The following is a 19354-nucleotide window of genomic DNA, read 5'->3' as shown; positions in this document are numbered from 1 at the left end:
CTAATCTTTTTTCTCTCATAACAATAACAACTGCAATACCACTGTTTTTTTTGATGTTCAGCACTGAAACTAATTTATGGTTGCTTTGTTGAAATATTCTGAAATAAATCACGGAATTTACTTCCTTCCTGTGTCATTGTTGATTATTACATTCTACTTTTATTTCAAGCAATGTATCTATTCCTTGTGATGCAATTGTTCTGAATTATTAGGAAAAGCAATTTCTATACAACAATCTACATCTGTGTATTAAAATTTAAGTTAAAATTTAAAAAGTGTACTGCACGTATCATTGGGTGGAAAATGCTTCAGAAGTAAGAGGTGCAGAAAACTTTTTAAAAGCTGTCTTCAGCAGAAGCGTAGTGTAAAATTACTATGTGAAAAGGAGGGTTACAATGGCATTCTGATTTGCATCTTAAGAATGTCACTACTGCTGGTGGTGTAGGGGTACATGCTGCTCTAATTGAGGAAGGCAACTCATTTTTCTGTTTTTGAAACCATATAATACCGTCAGTTTTACAGTTTTGACTAATTGTACACTAATTTTCCATACAGAGACTGGAAGATTGCATCAGATAACAGGGAGAGAAACACAATGGGGAAGGGGTGAGGGAAACTGGGTGGAAGGGGTGGCGAGTGGGTAAGATATTCTTAATGAAAAAAAAATGTCAATTAAATAATTTATAGGCATTGTGGGTTTACTTCCCCCAGTTCATGTTGAAAATCTCAACTGCAAATAGTATCTGTATGTAGGATATCTATAGTTTTCCCTTAAATAAATCGGATGCTCTCTTTTAATAAAAAGAGCACCTTTTTTGTTTTTGAAATTCACGCATGAGTCACAGGGGCAAGATAGTTTGTCATGGAACGCTAGTTTTGCAGCACACAAATTAGTTGGACAAGGCTTATTACCTCAACTTCAAGAGAGCCCATCTCCAAGTAAAGAGAGCTGTTTATTGCAACCACATCTTTCTGCAGTACATGCTTACGAAGTGGGTATTCACCCACAAACAGCTCCTGCTCCAAAACGTCTGTTAGTTCTTAGGTGCCCAGGACTCTTTGCTGCTTTTTCGATCAGACCTACCGGCTACCTCTGATATTGAGCATTCTTTCGGCAATAGTCACAATATGATGCAAATTGGTAACCCAGTTTATCTTTTGCATAGGATATTTAATAAAAAAGTTGTGTACAAACTGCAATAAAATTTGATGCAAGGATGAAATGTAAAATTTGAAGGTACTTGTTTACTAGAGCAGTAGCCTATTTGGAGAGCAATACCATCAAAAAGTGGGCAATAACAGCACATCGGTTTGTTGCAGTATATCTTTCTTCTTTTTCCTGTGAGTTGCAGGTATGTTAAGTACCAGGAGTTATAACCTTTTTGTTTCCCTAGGGCGTTCATTGCCCTTTACTGGCTCGTTCTATCTTGTTTGCTGTTTCTATTGTGTCATATTTATAATATTTCATGTCATTGTTTAGTACAGTGTGGTAATTTATCATATTAGAATTTGCGTTACTACTATCTTAAAAGAAAATTCTGCAACATCTATTTCATATTTGTGCATGTGTTATCAGGTTTTAGGAATTTATATGCTAGTCAGAGGAGATTTTGTCACAGTATTCTTAGTGTCATCTCTACTATCTCAAAATATAACTTGAACGTTCTTTTTTGGACTTATGGTAAATTGTAATTATGTTAGTAATTCCATTAGATGCGAAAAACCTAAATGGTTATCTCAAGCTGCTACAGTTTTTTGATGCCTAGGTATGTGGGAAGGTTGAACACAAGGTACTGAAGCACCTTGGATTTAGGGTATCTAATTCCAGGTTGTAAGCCTCTACTTAATTCACAACTCTGCTTAGGCACTAAACTCATGTTGCATGCCTAAGGTTTTCAGGGGGATAAAAGTCCTGGACATCTAAGTTTCTGCCTCTGGGCCATGAGCGTGCTGCCTCCTTCTAGGCACTGGTGCCTCATCTCCACTCAGCCCCCGAGTGACTGTGACTGGCAGAAGATAGGTGTTTGGGCCGACCAATTCTGTTTTGGGTCCATCAGAAGAGACTGCTTATTGATTGAGTTCCACTTTCAAATTGGATGGTGCCACTTTATTCATTTCGTCTAGTGGTTTAAAGCACTTCGCTGGGGTGTGACCAGAGCATTCTTTCTCTCTCCTTCTGCCAGTCTTTGCTCTCTCCCATTGGAAATGTGGATAAACTACTGGGATGCTGGTGTCTTCAGCTGCCCAAATCCTGAGTGAATGTAGGCCAGACTCAAATTGCCATTACCTACATGTCTCATGCTCTTCAGTCGTGTTTCTTTTCATGGCATGGAAAGAATGGGAGATGGAGAGATATAAGTTAAAGAGAGAGAACATGAGCCAAGATAGCTATGTAGTGTCTGTGGGTAAACCCCCAGACAAAACCTGGTTTACATTGGTATTCACAGGGATTAAACTTTGGTCAGAGGTCCCAAGACAGAAACTGAACTGAGTTTGTTCTTCATGTAATTAGTGCAGATTTGGCCTGGATTACTACTTTTTCATGGCTTGCTATGTATAAAGGTTGTTTGAGATGAGCAGAAAGGTTTGACTTGATTTCAGATAAATGTTATTGCTGGTTTAAAGAATATTTTAGAAATTCTTCCCCTCCGTCTTCAATTTTCTCTTATATAAGCAAACGTGAGTTTATTGAAAATAGGCCAAGTTCTTCTTTGTGCAAACCTTTTTAGAGATTTAGAGTCCATTACTGATGTTTAATTGATTTTGCAATTTAAGGAGAGTGTTAATATTAAAACATTCTTATTCGTTTCAAATCTTCTCGAAATGTGTTGGCAGTCATTTGAGGGGAAATGAACTCGTGGGTTCTTCCAAACCAGCTCTTTGAAAGACAACATAGGCATGAATCTTTGACAAGCTGTCTTCATACTGCATATTCTAATATAGTAGTTGTATCTGCGTCTTCATCTATATAATGAGGGGAAATATTGGTAAAAAATTGCAGAGATCATTCAGCATTTACGTTTTGTTCTTGGTTATTCAAAGTGGAGTGTTTTTACTGCATGCATTTACTGCTTACTGTGGGCTGCGAGACTGCATCACGCGTGGTTCGTTAACGGAAGCGGTCAGGTGTAGCCAGCGCTGCAGGGGCTGAGTACATCGTATCAAACTAGGAGAGGCTTTTGCACTCATTGTTAGCATTTGTTTTTTTAAAGATCGCAAGGCCAAACTATTTGCAGCTTTTCTTGCTGGTCTAGTAAAACTGGCATTCATTTACATGTGTACTGAAGCGTGGATTTTTTATTTATAGGCCATTCTTTAGGTGAGTGTTAATACGAGCGTTAAGCGATACTTGTGCTATCACAGAAGATCTGATTTAATTTCTAGTGGTAGCTCAGTGACAGAAAGTTCTCGCCAGCTCTCCAGCTATATCTACAGAGTACATTTGCTATTATGGTTTGCCCCGGGGGAAGAGGTGATCAAGGGAAAATCACGAGAGAGACAAATTTTAACATTAAACTAGTTGCATGTTCACTGACTCATCAAAGCTGACAGTAGTATGGTCATTTACTCAAAAGTACTCGCTACTTGCTTCCTCTTCAGTAGTGTTGCTCAGGTTTGATGCTGCACGGTTCTCACACGGTTCGACTGTAGAATTCTAGCATTCTATAATTCTTGACGCACGATATATAAGTGATTTAGATACTTATGACTAACAGGGTCGCGGAGGAGAATTTCATAGTTAAGATACAAGAAACCTACACGACCCTCTGAATTCGACATCCAATGGGAATTTTTAATGTACAAACTTTTTCAAGTATTCCCCTAAACTGAGACATTCAGCGACGTCTTCTCCAAGGTCTGAGTGGATGCCGTGTCATTGTTTTAGCTTATGCCATCTGTCAGCCATGGCAACAAAGAACAACAGCCTTCAAGATTTTAATGTCCCCCGTGTCGCCCAAAGAGAGTAAAATCAAACATGTTCAAATCGAGCATGGTTAGGGGGTCATGGGTTTATTAGGATATGTACTTAGTTAATGTAACTTCGTCTATAGTAAATTCCCGGATGTGAACAGGAACTGATGGATTAATTTCTCCTTTTTTGCCAATTATAGAGTATATTCTGAGGTGTGACAAAAACATTGGCCTGTAGTAATTAATTATGCTGCAAAGTTTAGCTCGGGGCAAGAGTAGCTTGTCAGTACGCAGCTATGCGAGCACTGTCTTGACTAGATGAGGCTTCCTTGTTATTGTCAGTGTTGAATTGCACCTCATTTTTCTTGCTTTTTTATCTTTCGTGCCTGTCCTCCCGAATTTTTGTTTTACTTAACCTAGTGAACTATGAGGCGTTTTTTTTTTCGGTATCCAAGTGCAATAGTTGACTTTTAATTGGAATCTCAGGCGTGTCTATTCTCACGCTGATTAAAAAGGAGTTTCTCTGGTTTAATCTCTGGTTAATGCATATGATTTGGTAGTCTATCAATTATCTTGTCTGATGGGGTTGGATGCTTTTTCGGTATTGATGGGTCAGATATAGGTCTGTCGAATGTTTGGTTTATATTCACGCATGGCCAAATTAGAATTGTATGTTTTGTAAGTTGATTATTATTGCGACTAAATCATTCTTACTAAATAGTGCAATTCTTTGGATGTTTCCATCGATAATGCAATCTGTTGGCTGAACAGGAACTAGCTCCTCTTGACTAATGAGAACGACAACTGGTCCTGTGCTTTATCGTTATCAATGCTATAGTCACACTGATTAATGTAAAGCGCTCGTTTTATGTTTCAGGTAGGAATGGTATGAATTGAGGATATGCGGTTTAGAAGGCAGCAAATTGTGGGTCTTGATCTGTGGGCGGAGTGAGGGGTTTGAATTTTGTGTGTGATTGGATTATTCAGATATTTGTTTGAATTACTGGCCATTCATGGATAAAGTGCATCCATACTAATGAATATCCTTTCTTGTAAGTTTGCAAGAAGTCTGAGAGGAGTTGATATTTTGTGATTTTTCTAAACACTTTCTTCGGTTGCCTTGAGTTCGAGTATTTGTTCCTCGGAGTAAGGTATTGGAGAGCCTGCGTTGTAGGGTTAGAGGGAGGATGTATTCTGAGGTCGTGGCTGAAGAGTTGACTACCAACTAGTTTTTCCAAGCAGCAATATCAATTCACGATGACACATGAAGGAGCATCCTTATTGTCGTTTTTGTACTTGTCTATATCTGTGGCATGGTACTTAGCGCAAATGTGATGATTATCTGCAATTTTAAGGTGTTTATTTTGATAAAGTGGAATCGTAAGATGGCAGTCCTATAGGTTATTTCACAAGAGTAATGTTTTAGCTAGCTGCCATAGTATTTATGGCGTCAATATGCTTTTTAAATCAATTCTCAGCACAAAAACACTTTGTATTGAGTTGGTGTAGACTGGTTGGTTTCTGCACTCGCGTCCCTGGTGAGAGGAGTGGGGCCGGCACTTTGGCTCAATATGCTGAGGGGAGAGTGGTGGGGGCGGCTCGGTGCCTCAACTGCAGTCCACCGTCCGGGTGCTCGGTTCCTGTGGAGTAGGACGTAGTCAGACAGTGCTCATAGTCAGAGGGCCAGCCTTAGTTGGGCGGGGCACCAACACACAGTATCTCGTGTGCCGGGCTCTTGATCTTCAGAGGTTCTGTGGGCTGTCAAGAGTTGCTAGGTGAGGCTTTGGTGTGAGGTGGGCCGTTTTCAGTGGGCCAGTCATTTTTGGTTTGGCGGGTTGGACCAACACAGTTCTCGCTGATGGCTCCATTAATTAGGTTGAGAGGGGGATTCTTGCGAGTGGGGGCTATGGGTGGAGTGGACGCAGTTTGCTTGAGGCCACTGCCCTTCTCTCTGCCTTCAGCCGTGTGGCCGTTTTGGTAGTGGTGGTCACCGCTGAGTGGTCAGTGGTGGATCTTGATTTATATTTCACACTTGCTTCTGGTATCTTGATCGGGGTTCGTGCTTGCCTCTTTTGCTATTCCATGATCCCGTCGCGGTGCTACTGGCCGTGGCATCACCTTCAGAGTCTTGCGGTAGGGATGTGGGCGCAGGTCCGCGGTCCTCTGGAGTCGGCGGGCTGCTTGGGTTTTCTCAGGGGCCTAGCAGGGACGAGGAGGCTCTTGGCAGCTCCTTGCTGTTCATTGTGCGGTTCTGGCGCTGCAGTTGGCGCCCTGGCCCTCGAGCAGTTTCTCCAGTAGAGTTGTGGCTGGTCGCTTTCCTGTGCAGCAGCGTGGACTCACAGGTAGAGGGAGGGCGGCTTTTCCGATTTTCGCGGGGTCCCTTCCTGCTGAGGGGCTTTGGAGCGCCTCATTGAGGAGGGGACCCTTCCATTACGAAAACGGTGATTTGATGGCGCCCCCTCCCTGGTGAGAGAGGGAGCCACACCGCGTTACACACTCTTTGGGATTTAGGTGAACGTGTGCTTCACTAGACTTTGATGACCAGCGCTGCATCACCAGCGCTGGTCTCGCTACACCGGAAGCAGACTCAGGTGTACAGCCAGCGCTGCAAACAGGGAGTTGCAGCGCTGGCTGAGCTTTTAAGTGTAGACACCTGCTAAGTTGCAGCGCTGTAACCCCCTCGCCAGCACTGCAACTTGCAAGTGTAGCCAAGCCCGTAGTGTCCCCACTGCTTCCCTGCTGCTGGAGCCGTTCCTCTCTGTCCCTTCCCCCCACACCAGAGCCTTTCACTGCAATGCATAGCTACATACCACAGTGTAAATTCAGGCTGCTTTTCATTGCAGTGTGTTGCTACATGTACCTTACATGTCACTGAGGGTTGCTCGGGGGGCAGGGCAAGTGGGGCAATTTGTCCCAGGCCCTGAGCCCCACAGGGCCCCCCACGAGAATATAGTATTCTATAGTATTACAACATTTTTTATGGAAGGAGCCCCCGAAATTGCTTTGCCCCAGGCCCCCTGAATCCTCTGGGCAGTCCTGATGCCGCCACAAGTGTGGACAATAGGGTTGCCAACTTTGACTGAAGCTGTTCTGGGAGATTTTTTTCCTAACATGACAATGTTGTTTTCTTAAAATATCCTATTAAAATCTCCTGGATTGCTTTCAATAGTCACCGGGAGATGGATGCTGATTCTAGGAGACTCCAGGCCAATCCTGGAGGGACACACTAGGCAGCAGAGTTGGTTGGCAGCATTAGGGGAGAAATATGCTACACCTTTTAAATTAATGTAACAAATTATTCCACCATCTATGGAGCCAGGGAGCTCTGAAAGGAACTTGACTTTCTGACCTCTGGGATGATGCACTGATGCACCATTGTAATTAGGGAGCCAATGCAAGCTGTCCCACAACTGTTAAGTTATTCAACAGACTTATTAACTATAGCAGGCTTCTCACAAATTCACTGAATTTCAGTTTGCTTAAGAGAACTTCAGAATTCTTATAAATGTGCCACTGTGATGCTTCCCAGAGTACCCTGGGTTGTGAGGTACCTCGCTATCACTTCCCTTAGCATAAGGAAGCCTTGTCTGTGTCTGCCATGGGTCAACTTCCCAACTCCTTCGGCCATGGGCAACAGAAGCCTACGTAGGCCTTGCTCTCTCTCTCCACAGGCTAGTGATCGGCACACTCCAACACCTGAGCCCTCCTACCACTGGACACTCACTGCTTCAAAAGAGGCAATATATCCCAGCTTACCAGTTTCATCTCAGATCACATTCCGCTTGATACACAGCACTTAGATATGTTTATAGTGCAAAAAACTAAACTATAGAGATTCACGTGATAAGAAGTAGAATTATTGGAAACAAATGGTTACGTATACAATAAAATCATAACAATCTAGAAACTCAACTTACTTAACTTGATACTTTCATGTCTTATACAACAATGCTCACCCAAAGTCCTTCCAGTGTTTTACAGCCAAGCTTTGCTGGGATGTTCTGTTCATGAGACAAGTCACACGGTCAGCTTGCCTCCTCAGTGAAATATCCTGGATGTCTGTTTGCAACCCCAGATATATCAGAACAAGCTATTGTCCTTATGAATAAACAGGGCGCTCCCCTGCTGGTTGGGTTTTTTTCCCCTGTGTATGCCTTTGTAGATTTTGCAATCTCTTAAATCAGCATCTGACTCAGTATGCAAACAGGCATACATTGTGAGGCACACAATACATAATGGTCATACAGGAAGATAAACATTTCTTAGAATTTAAAGATAAGGGAAAAATTACAGAAAATAAAATAAAGAGACCAGGTAGATGCAAACTATCTTTTACTGGACCAACTTCTGTTGGTAAGTGAGACAAGTCTCTCTCACCAACAGAAGCTGGTCCAATAAAGGATATTATCTCACCCCCCTTGTCTCTCTAATATCCTTGGACCGACACAGCTACAACTACACTGCAGAAAACAAAATACAGTTATTTGATAATGCTTACAAAGTTTAAACAAATACACTTACACTTATTTGGGCCCTGGAATGTCTTGGAGTGTTGTTTAGGAATTACTTTTTGAGACTAAGAAGTGACTTCCTGACTGTACAACAAGTGTGTAGCTTTTCCTTAGAGGTGGGTGGGGATTCTCCTACCTGACAACATATAAAAGTTATTGTTACTTATCAAATGAAACCAATGTGTGTAAATAAATTCCTCAGCTCAGTCTGACAGTTCACAACGGCTAGTCTCTTGAGATATGTAGAAACTTCAGCTCAGTTGAAAGTAGTGTTAGTTGAAAGTGGTATCACAGCTCTAGTCTTGTTCTGATATTATCACTGTGTTCCCTAAAAGAAAAAGATTTAACCCAGCTGTGAGAAGTCTGCTGCTGAAAATAAAAGGGGCCCTTGGAACCGAGCCAAAATATTCAGGTCTCACTCTCTTATTCTATCCAGGTGTTTCCTGCTTGTGAAATGGATTAGTGATGATACCAAGTTTTAGTCAGTGTAAATAGGTGGACCACTGAACATCGAGTATGCCTCATCTCCTTGCAGGAAGCAATCCAACTGGCATGTGAGTTGGGCTTCTTGAATCACCTTTTCATAGCCAAGTAAAGAAACAGGATGCCTCGTGGTTTTATATTTTAAACTCTCTTTGAATTACTGTGTGTTTGGGGGTGGAACATTTCTGGCCCTTCTGTTCTGGCAGCTTCAGCTCTGAGGTCTTTGCAAAGCTCCTGTGGGGCCTGCGACACGCTAGCCCCAAAAGGGTTAGTCTGGCTTAGAAGGGGTTAAGTAACCTGATAGGCCACACCAGGAGGAGGATTAGGCTGCTGCTTTGAGGGTCCTGAGCCGGAACCTGGAATAATGGGCAGGCCTGGCTTCCCCTACTAGTTTCTGGGAAAGTGGCGCAATCTAGGCAGTGAATTAGAAGACTGCCTGAGACAGTTTGAATGGAAAGACTCTGATACCCCAGGAAGGGAAAAACTATAGTGACCTCCCTGGAGGGCCAAGCAATGAAGAGGGAGTGTCCCACTCCTAAGTCAGGAAGAGAAGGCACTGAGACTCCTGGAGTGTGAGACGGGTCTCACCATGAAAGAAAGACAGAAAGGGGTGTCAGATCAGGCAGAGCTATTCCCCAGACAGAGCCACAAGGAGGTATCCCAGAAGTGAGCAGAGAACCCCATGACTGGGCCTTTTCATTCAGTGTGGTGTAGTCTCCTTGGCTGACAAAACACAGCTATGTGTTCCTTCTGACATGGCAGCTCATTTTAAAAATATGATTTTGAAATGTTCTAGTCTCTATGTGAAGTCTTAATACCTCTCTGATGGTTTCATAACCTTATTTAATCAGCCCATTATATGGCAATACAAAGTCATTTGAATAATTGGTTCTACATAGACAAAGCTTGCTTCAACACTAGCAGAATGAAATAGCTGTATACTAAATCTCTAACTCTGCATTAGTACCCCTTTGTTCTTTCTTCACTATATGAATTTAGATAACTAGCTTGTGCACTTCTGAGTGGGGGTGTGTGTGTGTATACTTTACCATTAATCAAGCTGTTAACAAGCTGCGGCCTACAACGATGCAGTTCTCTATGAAACACTGGTTGGCTTTACAGTGAAGATTTCCACTTTATGTTGGCTTTAAAACATATTAACTAAAGGCCAGATTTTGCCAACCTTACTCATGTTGAGTAGTACCTTACTCTACACTCAAAATCAATAGGATGTCTTGTGGAGAAAGGAGCTACTCAGCATATGCAAGAGCAGCAAAACTTGTCCTTCAATGTTTCATATGGTTTTTGATATAGAATAGATTTGACATTTTTGTTTCTAGTTAGCCAACTTGCTATCTATTGCTCCAGGGTTCAGTGTGTGAAAGACTGTAACAAACCTCCCATTATATATCACTAATTCTAAGACTTAAAATTCCTCTTTTGGTATATATTAATTCTTGGACAATTAATTAATAATAAATCATATTTACAGCTATTCTCACAAAAAGCAATCCCTTTGTCACATTTATTAGACACCTATGTAGCTAATATTTTCCTCATAAATTGCTCTTCTGTGAACACCTCCCACTGTGTCACTATTCTTCCTGTAATATGTTCCCAGAGCTCAACACAAAATTCCAGGAGTAGGAGTCAGATAAATTTCAGGTTGTGTAAAGAACATTCAAAATATGATGGCTATTTGGCCCTGGAAATGTAAGTTTAAGGTGTGTAAACGGAAAAGCCAGCACATTAAACACAAACAGTATGCTTTGAAGAATGACCACTGAAACTGAGCTTCCAATGTATAAAATGTGTATTCTAGAGTCAGACTACAAGGACTACAGTGGCATAGCTGCAGTTACAATGCTGTAGCACTGTAGTGTAGACACTTACTACAGCAACAGAAGAGGTTTTTCTGTTGCTGTAGTAAAACTACCTCTCTGAGAGGCAGTGGCTAGGTTGACAGAAGAATTCTTCTCAGAAAGGTTATCGGGGATGTAATGAAGGAAACATTAAAAAAAAATTAATTTCTTCATCCACACAGCCATCGGCTGCTCCTTGAAGCTGAATGACAATTTGAAACACTTGAAGATACAATTTGAGGCAAAATAGGCAAAGCTGCAGCAAATTTGTAAGACCAAGATAACCATGGAAAGATCTTATAATGAATGAAGATGAAAACACTATACATATCTGCAGGACCTTTGCATCACACTTGTAACTAGGTGGGACGAGGTCCCAGCCACCTATTTTATTTTAAGAGTATATGGAACATATTAGAATAGAACAAAAAGTGAAATACTGGGCAGGACACTTTATCCAATCTTGAATATGATCATAAGAGTATAAGACAGAAAAGAAAAAGAGTATGCTTACTGTCTCACATGAATAATAAAGAAGCTAATATATGTGAAAAGGAATCAGTATTGAAATATCAAATGTTATGGGGCAGGATGCATTAAATATTAATAATTAATGTCTAATCAACACGCTGTTTTATGGCAAACTGACACTTCGAAAAGTAACTGGAGGCTTTGCAAAAATGATACTTATATTTGTATTTATTAGACATTAGATATTATGTTACAAGTGGAAGCTCATAGCTAAGGCCTACATTTTAGTCATGGGTTCTTTAGTAAAAGTCACGGACAGCCCTGTTGGAGGGGGCAGGGGCTAGTGGCACCAGCTGCCGGGAGCCACCAAGCAATGGCTACTCTGGTCACCCCCAGGGCCACCCATCTGCCGTTGCTCCTGCTGCCCCGGGACCGCGTCTCAGGCAGTCCCTGGAGCCAGCCGCACTGGCCACTGCTCAGGTGGTCCCAGGCGCCAGCTGCCCAAAACCTCCCAAACACCGATGCGGCTGGCTGTGGAGCTGCCCAAGCGGCTGACTGCGGAGCTGCTCCAGCAATGGCAAGTGTAGCTGTCCCTGGGGCCAGCTGCTTGGGCAGCCCTGGGGTCAGCCACACTGGCCGCTGCAGAAGTCACGGAGATTGCGGAAAGTCACAGAATCCGTGACTTCCGCGATCTCCATGACAGACACAAAGCCCTATTCATTGTCAATCAAAAACACAGAACTCGTCCCTGATTTTTCCACTTTCAGACTGCTCAGGCAGAAAGAAGTTCCTGATGGCACCATTCAGTTGTGACTATTCACACATCACCCAGTACAAACAATCTTCCCTAATTCAAAACACTACATTTTAAAATCAATAGGAAAGAGAAGAAACTATGATGGTCCACTTTGAAACTATTGCATGGATAGGACTGTAAACTACAGATTATGTTTATTGTTATTGATTAAAAAACAGCAAAGATTAGTTTTTAAAACAAACATTCCAACAGGAAGCTCAATATCCATTTCCGACCCAGGCCACTCCTTACACTTTCAACACTGATTAACTGCTGCATGTTCCAAGTTAAAATTAGGTATTTTTAAAAAATTGCTTATTCGGGTGCTTTCCTGACTGAAGAACTTCTACACATATCTAATTATGTCTCAGAGAACAAAACAGACAATCATATCTGAAAACAGTGCCTGTTAGGAGCAGGTGTAGACAAGTTCCTTTGCCCTGGCGTGCCTCTGAGCCCACAACCTGAACACTATTTTTTAAAATGCCTTACAACAGTTAATTTCCCTTTTTACAATAAACTAATCATTTCTGGGAAGTGGATTACTACATGTTAACATGGTGGGAGAGTAGTAGTATCTCTTAATTACAGTCAGACTACTAAAAAAAGGTGTGCACAAAATGTCTCACAATTATGATGATTTGCCTTGGGATCAGTCTATGAAGATTACCAATCCTTAGTTCTTCATTGTTCCACATATTACTTAAAATAGCTTCTAAACATGAAACTCTAGTTCCGGGAAAGAAAAAATATGGTCAGCTAATGACACAGAAATACATCATTCAGCTATTGTGAACTTCACAGTATTCTGTACTGTGGGCTGTAAAATGTGCTGCCTGTTAAGAGATCAGACATTAAGTGTGACCAAAGGACTTCAGAACTTGTACTTAGAAACATCAAAGTGGGAATATTCTCAGCCTCCAAGGAAAAGCTTATACCTGTACTGCAATGCTCTTGAGCACTCTTGGGTTGTAAGGTGGAATTCAAATGAGAACAAGCAGTGGTCCAGGTGCCCATGAATACCTCCTGACCCCACCTGATGACGTCTCACACTTTGAGTCCGCGTATGGAAGAGTTGAAAGAGCACCATTGGTTGGGTAGGTAGTGAAAACATAAATATTGCCTGAATCACCCAACAGAGACATCAGAATATAAATTTCAAATGACAGAAGAACTCAACTATTGTTCTGGTAGTAACTTACGGTGGATAATTAAAAATACATTTGAGAGAGAGAGAGTGTTCCAGTTATTCCCTCCCCCTCCAAAAAAAGTCCTGTTAGCTACCCATACTCCCCACCCTTCAGAATGCATCTATATCAGACAAGTTAAAACAATCAGGCGAACAAGAAATGAATCAGGTATCTGTTACCTTACAATTCCTTATATCCCAGGCTTTAACTTCTGGGCTGAATCCTCCACAAATAAAAATATTAGGGTCAGAAAGATGAAACTTCAATGTGCTGATCCTAAATTCATTTTTGCTGCTAAATACCTGTGTTCCTAAAATGGAAAAAAAAAAAAAAAGAGAACAGGGTTAAAATTTGAGCATGAATAATACTTTAATTAAACAGAATACTGAACTTTTATGTAGCAAATAAATATTAAAATAAAAAGTAAGCTGCCAAAAGTCAACATGTAAATGGTAGCATAAACACGTGGGATTGTAAAAAATTGAATTAACTTTATTCCATTTAGGTGAAATTCATCCTACTCCTGGCCTGCTACGCCATTTACTGGGCAGTGCCCTTGCACAGACAAGAACAGGGCAGAATGGATATGCAGAGAGACTTCTGGGTCACTTGCACACTGTGGATGGGGGTTCCACAATGGTCTCAGATAGGATGGCATGCAGGAGTTACATATGCAGATCCCACGGAGGGGTACTCCTGTGCAGAGGAGCTGTGCTTCTTATTTCAGCAGCTAGAGAAGGGGCTGCGTTGAAACCCTGTGGCCTGCATGTATGTTGCAGGGAGTGGAATTCCATCTGGCCAGCCACATACCTTTCCTCTTGGATTTTGCTTGCTTGTGAATTTTGCCCTTACAGCAGAAAATAATTTGCATACTCTCATTCTAAGGCAATATCAGTTCCCATGGATACCGTGTTCTCTAAATTTAATTGTGTATAGTAATCTTCAAAGGATCCTGTGGCTTAATAGTAACTGTCTTGCAAACAGCACTTCCAAATTATATAATTCATATGTTAATACCACAGGAAATTCAGCTACATGAATGTGTAGGTATTATCTCCAGTTCATTGCTGTTATACTTATCAAATTCATGATAATGTACATTCACTGCAATACTATTCTGAAATAGCAACATATCCTAAGCTAAATGCATTTCAAGTTTCACAATTTCAAATTTTATATTCTATTGTATTACACATGGTATCTGCATTCAGGAATATATAATGACCACATACATCGAGAATATATTAGATGGTGTGCACTAACATAAGAACACAAGAATGGCCATACTGGGTCAGAACTATGGTCCATTCAACCCAGCATCCTGTTCTCTGACGGTGCCTGGTATTAGATACTTCAGAAGGAATGAACACAACAGGGCAATTATCAAGTGATCCACCTACTGCTGTCCAGTCCCAGCTACTGGCAGTCAGAGGTTTAGGGACACTCAGAGAGTGGGGTTTTGTCCCTGACCATCTTGGCTAATAGGTTCATGGAGGATAGCTTGGCTATCTAATTCTCTTTTGAACCCAGGTATACTTTTGGTCTTCACAACATCTCCTGGCAAGGAGTTCCACAGGTTGACTATGCATTATATAAAGAAGTTTCATTGAGTGACCCCTGGAACTTGTGTTACATGAAGGAATAACACCTCCTTATTCACTTTCTCCACACTATTCATGATTTTGTAGACCTCTATCATATCCCCCCTTAGCTGTCTCTCTTTCTAAGCTGAACAGTCCCAGTCTTTTTACTCTCCTCATATGGAACCTGTTCCATACCCCAATGATTTTTGTTGCCCTTCTCTGTACTTTTTCTTATTCTAATATATCTTTTTTGAGATGGGGTGACCAGAACTTCACCCAGTATTCAAGGTGTGGGCATACATGGATTTATATACTGACATTATGGTATTTTCCATCCTCTTATCTATCCCTTTTCTAATGATTCCGAACACTCTGGTAGCTTTTTTGAGTGCCGCTGCTCATTGAGCAGATGTTTCCATGATGACAAGATCTCTTTCTTGAGCAGTAACAGCTAATTTAGACCCCATCATTGTGTATGTACAGTTGGGTTTATGTTCTCCAATGTGCATTACTTTGCATTTATGACCAGTGAATTTCATCTGCCATTTTGTTGCGCAGTCACCCAGTTTTGTGAGATCCCTTTGTAACTCTTCATAGTCAACTTTGGCTTTAACTATATTGAGTAGTTTTGTATTGTCTGTAGACCTTGCCATTTCACTGTTTTCACACTTTTCCAGATCACTGAGTAAGTCAAGGGCCCCTGTTCACCTTAAAATATGATGAGAACACCTTAAAAATGTGCATCTCACCAGCTGTACAGCAAATCAGACTTTCAGACCAATTATCTTAATAATGTACAATTTTTTGTTCTATAAAAATCATAACGTGAACACTTCTTTGCTATTAGGTTGAAAGGAAAAATGTAATAAAATTTCACACTATTTTCTTCACTCTGGAGCTGATCTGGTTGGTTTTGACATAGGAATTGATCCTGACTCCCTGACTGGATTAGCCAATCTTACATGGTAAGGAGGTTTTACAAGAAGCCATTCTGAGTCACTTTCTCAAAAAGAATGAGGTTTCATTATGCATGCTCACTCAGAGCCAGAGCAGAAAAGCAGAAAAAACCAAAACAATACAAAACAAAATATGCTGCTCCCTGCTGCAACTGGGGGGGGTTGGATGGTTGCTTATTGTTGCCTGACAGATTGTCAACCCAAAATTTTAAGGGCTCCTGTAAACACTGACAGGGAAAGCATCCATCCAACAAAGGTCTTTAAAAAATAAAGGAAGAAAGATTTGCGGGTTAGCAGGCCAGCAGTCCTTCCTTCCAAAGTTGCACGCCACCCCTAGTGGCTTTCCCTCCTGGAAACCTGCAACTTCCCCAAGGACAGGAGAAGGAAGAGAGGAGATACTCATAAGTAAGGAGGACAATGGTAGTACCAACGTAACAAGAGATTACTCTCATCTAGGCCACCATCTCCATCTAATAGCTGCTACATCCCTCAGCTTGACCTTCTGCCTTCCAAGGATCTTGATTAGTATGGGATCTTGAGAGCAGAACCTTCGAACACATGGGAAGCAAAATGGCTAGCTAACAACTCTGGTTAACTGTGCTGAATAACAGTGGATCATTGTTACCATAACAAATACATAATGATTTAAAAATCAGATATCTAAAATGTTGTCAGATATAAAGAACAAAACAAATTATTAGACAGCAAAAAAAAAAGGAAAATAAGAAATTTATCTCAAGTGGTTAAAGAGTGGGAAAAGCTGAATATGAACTTTTTTGTTAAACAAGAAGAGGAAGCCTGCAAAATATTCACTTTTTAAATATATTTTTAAAACAAGAAACTAAATAAACAAAAAGAGTGCGGGGGTATTTAATTCTGGTCCATTTTATATGCAATTTTGTGTACTTTTTGCATAAATACAATAGGCAACTTAACTTTTGTTTTTGGAACATTTAACTCTAATTTTAAGAATAGGTTTTCCATTTGTGGTCAGTTATTTTATGTCCTCTAGCAACATCTTGTTAATTATATTTTAGAAAACTATGAAAATATAAAAAGAAGATATATAATATTACAATGAAGGTTTCACATCTCATATCCCAAAGAGCAAGTTCAGGGGGGAAAAATATATATAGTTCATTTCCATTCTTCCCAAGTCCAACTTTTATTAATAAAATAATACACTATTTATATGGAGAAAAATTGTCTTTTGTTAAACTAAATGCAGAAGGGTTTTTTTAATCTCCTTTGTTGATCCCTAACAAAGATATTTTGTCATTTGTTTCTTAGCTGAACTGAGACACAATTTCTGGTAATGTTCTCTTCCACAGAGAAAACCTACATTCTCCTTTGAGCATTGGCCTGCTAAACCCAGGGTTGTGAGTTCAATCCTTGAGGGGGCCATTATAGGGATCTGGGACAAAAATCTGTCTCGGGATTGGTCCTGCTTTGAGCAGGGGATTGGACTCTAAATTGTGCTGGGTTAGAGTGATCCCCTAAGAACTGCCTCAGGGGCTGAGAATGAAGCATCGCAGGTGCTCACCACCTCTACTTATCCCACCCCACCTCTTTAACCAACAGGAGTGGGGAGAAGGTGGCATAAAGCTAGCTATTAACCATCTGAGGATTCCATAAGAATGGCCATAGTGGGTCAGACCAATAGGCTATCTAGCCCAATATCCTGTCTTCCAGCAGTGGCCAATGTCAGATGCTTCAGAGGGAATTAACAGAACAGGGCAATCATTGAGTGATCCATCACCTGTCATCCACTCCCAGGTTCTGGAAATCAGTGGCCAGGGACACCCAGAGCACGGGGATGCATTCCTGACCATCTTGGCTAGTAGCCACTAATGGAACTATCCTCCATGAACCTACCTAATTTTTTTTTGAACCCATTACAGTTCTGGCCTTTGCAATATCCTCTGGTATATGAGTTCCACAGATTGCCTGTGTGTTGTGTGAAGAAGTACCTCCTTTTGTTTGTTTTAATCCTATTGCCTATTAATTTCATTGGGTGACCCCTAGTTGTTGTGTTATGTGAAGGAGTAAATAACACTTCCTTTTGCACTTTCTCCACATCATTCTTGATTTTATAGATGTCATATCCTTCCTTAGTCATCTTTTTTTCCTAGCTGAAATAGTCCCAGACTTTATAATCTCTCCTCATATGGAAGCTGTTCCACAATCTTAATCAATTTTGTTGCCTCTCTTTGCACCTTTTCCAACCCTAATATATCTTTTTTTTGAGACGGAGTGACCAGAACTGCATGCAATATTCAAGGTGTGGGCGTACCATGGATTTATGTACTGGCATTATGATATCTACTGTTTTATTATCTATCCCTTTCCTAATGGTTCTTAACATTCTGTTAGCTTTTTTGACTGCCATTACCCATTGAGCCGATGTTTTCAGAGAACTATCCACAAGGACTCCAAGATTTCTTTCATGCTAATTTAGATCCCATCATTTTGTATGTATAGTTGGGATTATGTTTTCCAACATGCTTTACTTTGTATTTATCAACACTGACGATCGTCTGCTATTTTGTTGCCCAGTCACCCAGTTTTGTGAGATTTCATTGTAACTCTTCATAGTTTTTTTTGGATTTAACTACCATGAGTAATTTTGTATTTTCTGCCAATTTTGCCACCTCACTGTTTACCAGATCATTGTCCCTATAGCTGTAAGTGCCATTTGCATTGTTAGAGTGTTACAGTAGGTATATGGTAAGGGGCAAGGATTTAGGTCATTGAACTATTGGAGGAACCATTTTCAGATTAAATGTAAAACTGACCCAACTACAATAACTCCTCACTTAAAGTCGTCCCGGTTAACACTGTTTTGTTCTTACATTGCTGATCAATTAGGGAACATGCTCGTTTAAAGTTGTGTAATGCTCCCTTCTAACGTTGTTTGGCAGCTGCCTGCTTTGTCTACTGCTAGCAGGAAGAGCAGCCTGTTGCAGCTAGCTGGTGGGGGCTTGTTCCCTGTACAGCAGCTGCCCAGCAGGCAAGCAATTGCAGCTGTCCCTCTCCCCACTGCCATGTGCTGCTCCTGCTCTCTCCCTTGGAGCTGCTCCCCGAGACTCCTGCTTGCTGTGCAGGGACAGGGAAGGAAGAGGGGGGGCTAATGTCAGGGTGTCCCCCCCCTTAGTTCCCGTTTACCTCATCTTCTATAGAGCAGGGGGGGACACACCAGGGCTCACGACAGCAGCAGCTGCGGTCTCAGCAAGCTGATCTAATTAACAGGGCACTGTACTTAAAGGGGAAATGCGCATATTTCCCTCCATTCTTGCTGCTTTGTAGAATGAGAGAGTTAACCCTTGAGGGCTCAGCCAATTGCTAGTTCATCACTTAGCAGTAAGGGAAATATCACACCCTTTGACTCCTCCACCTCAACCAAACTTCACAATCATCACTGTGTACCAGTATTAAATTGTTTAAAACTTTGTGTGTGTGTGTGTGTGTGTGTGGTGAAAAAAATTTCCCTGGAACCTAACCCGCTCATTTACATTAATTCTTATAAGGAAATTGTATTCACTTAACATCGTTTCACTTAAAGTCGCATTTTTCAGGAACACAACTACAAC

General features: G+C 41.2%; 1 protein-coding gene across 4 annotated transcripts in view; it reads right to left on the bottom strand.

Moving 5' to 3' along the window:
* The window catches only part of WDR25 (WD repeat domain 25), a 133029-nt gene that overhangs the window by 28466 nt on the left and 85209 nt on the right, over positions 1-19354 (bottom strand). For 3 of the 4 annotated variants that reach the window (XM_032763489.2, XM_032763487.2, XM_032763488.2), the window contains exon 4: positions 13405-13535. The exons of the other annotated variant lie outside the window; for it this stretch is intronic. In XM_032763489.2, coding sequence (XP_032619380.1) covers positions 13405-13535 — 131 coding nt within the window. The remainder of the gene's footprint in view (positions 1-13404; positions 13536-19354) is intronic. 4 annotated transcript variants of the gene reach the window in all.

The sequence above is a fragment of the Chelonoidis abingdonii genome, chromosome 4 (genome assembly GCF_003597395.2).
Source record: "Chelonoidis abingdonii isolate Lonesome George chromosome 4, CheloAbing_2.0, whole genome shotgun sequence".
In the NCBI taxonomy this organism is placed as follows: domain Eukaryota; kingdom Metazoa; phylum Chordata; order Testudines; family Testudinidae; genus Chelonoidis; species Chelonoidis abingdonii.
Note: the sequence above shows the minus strand (reverse complement) of the source record. Positions and strands in the feature narration are given on the sequence as shown.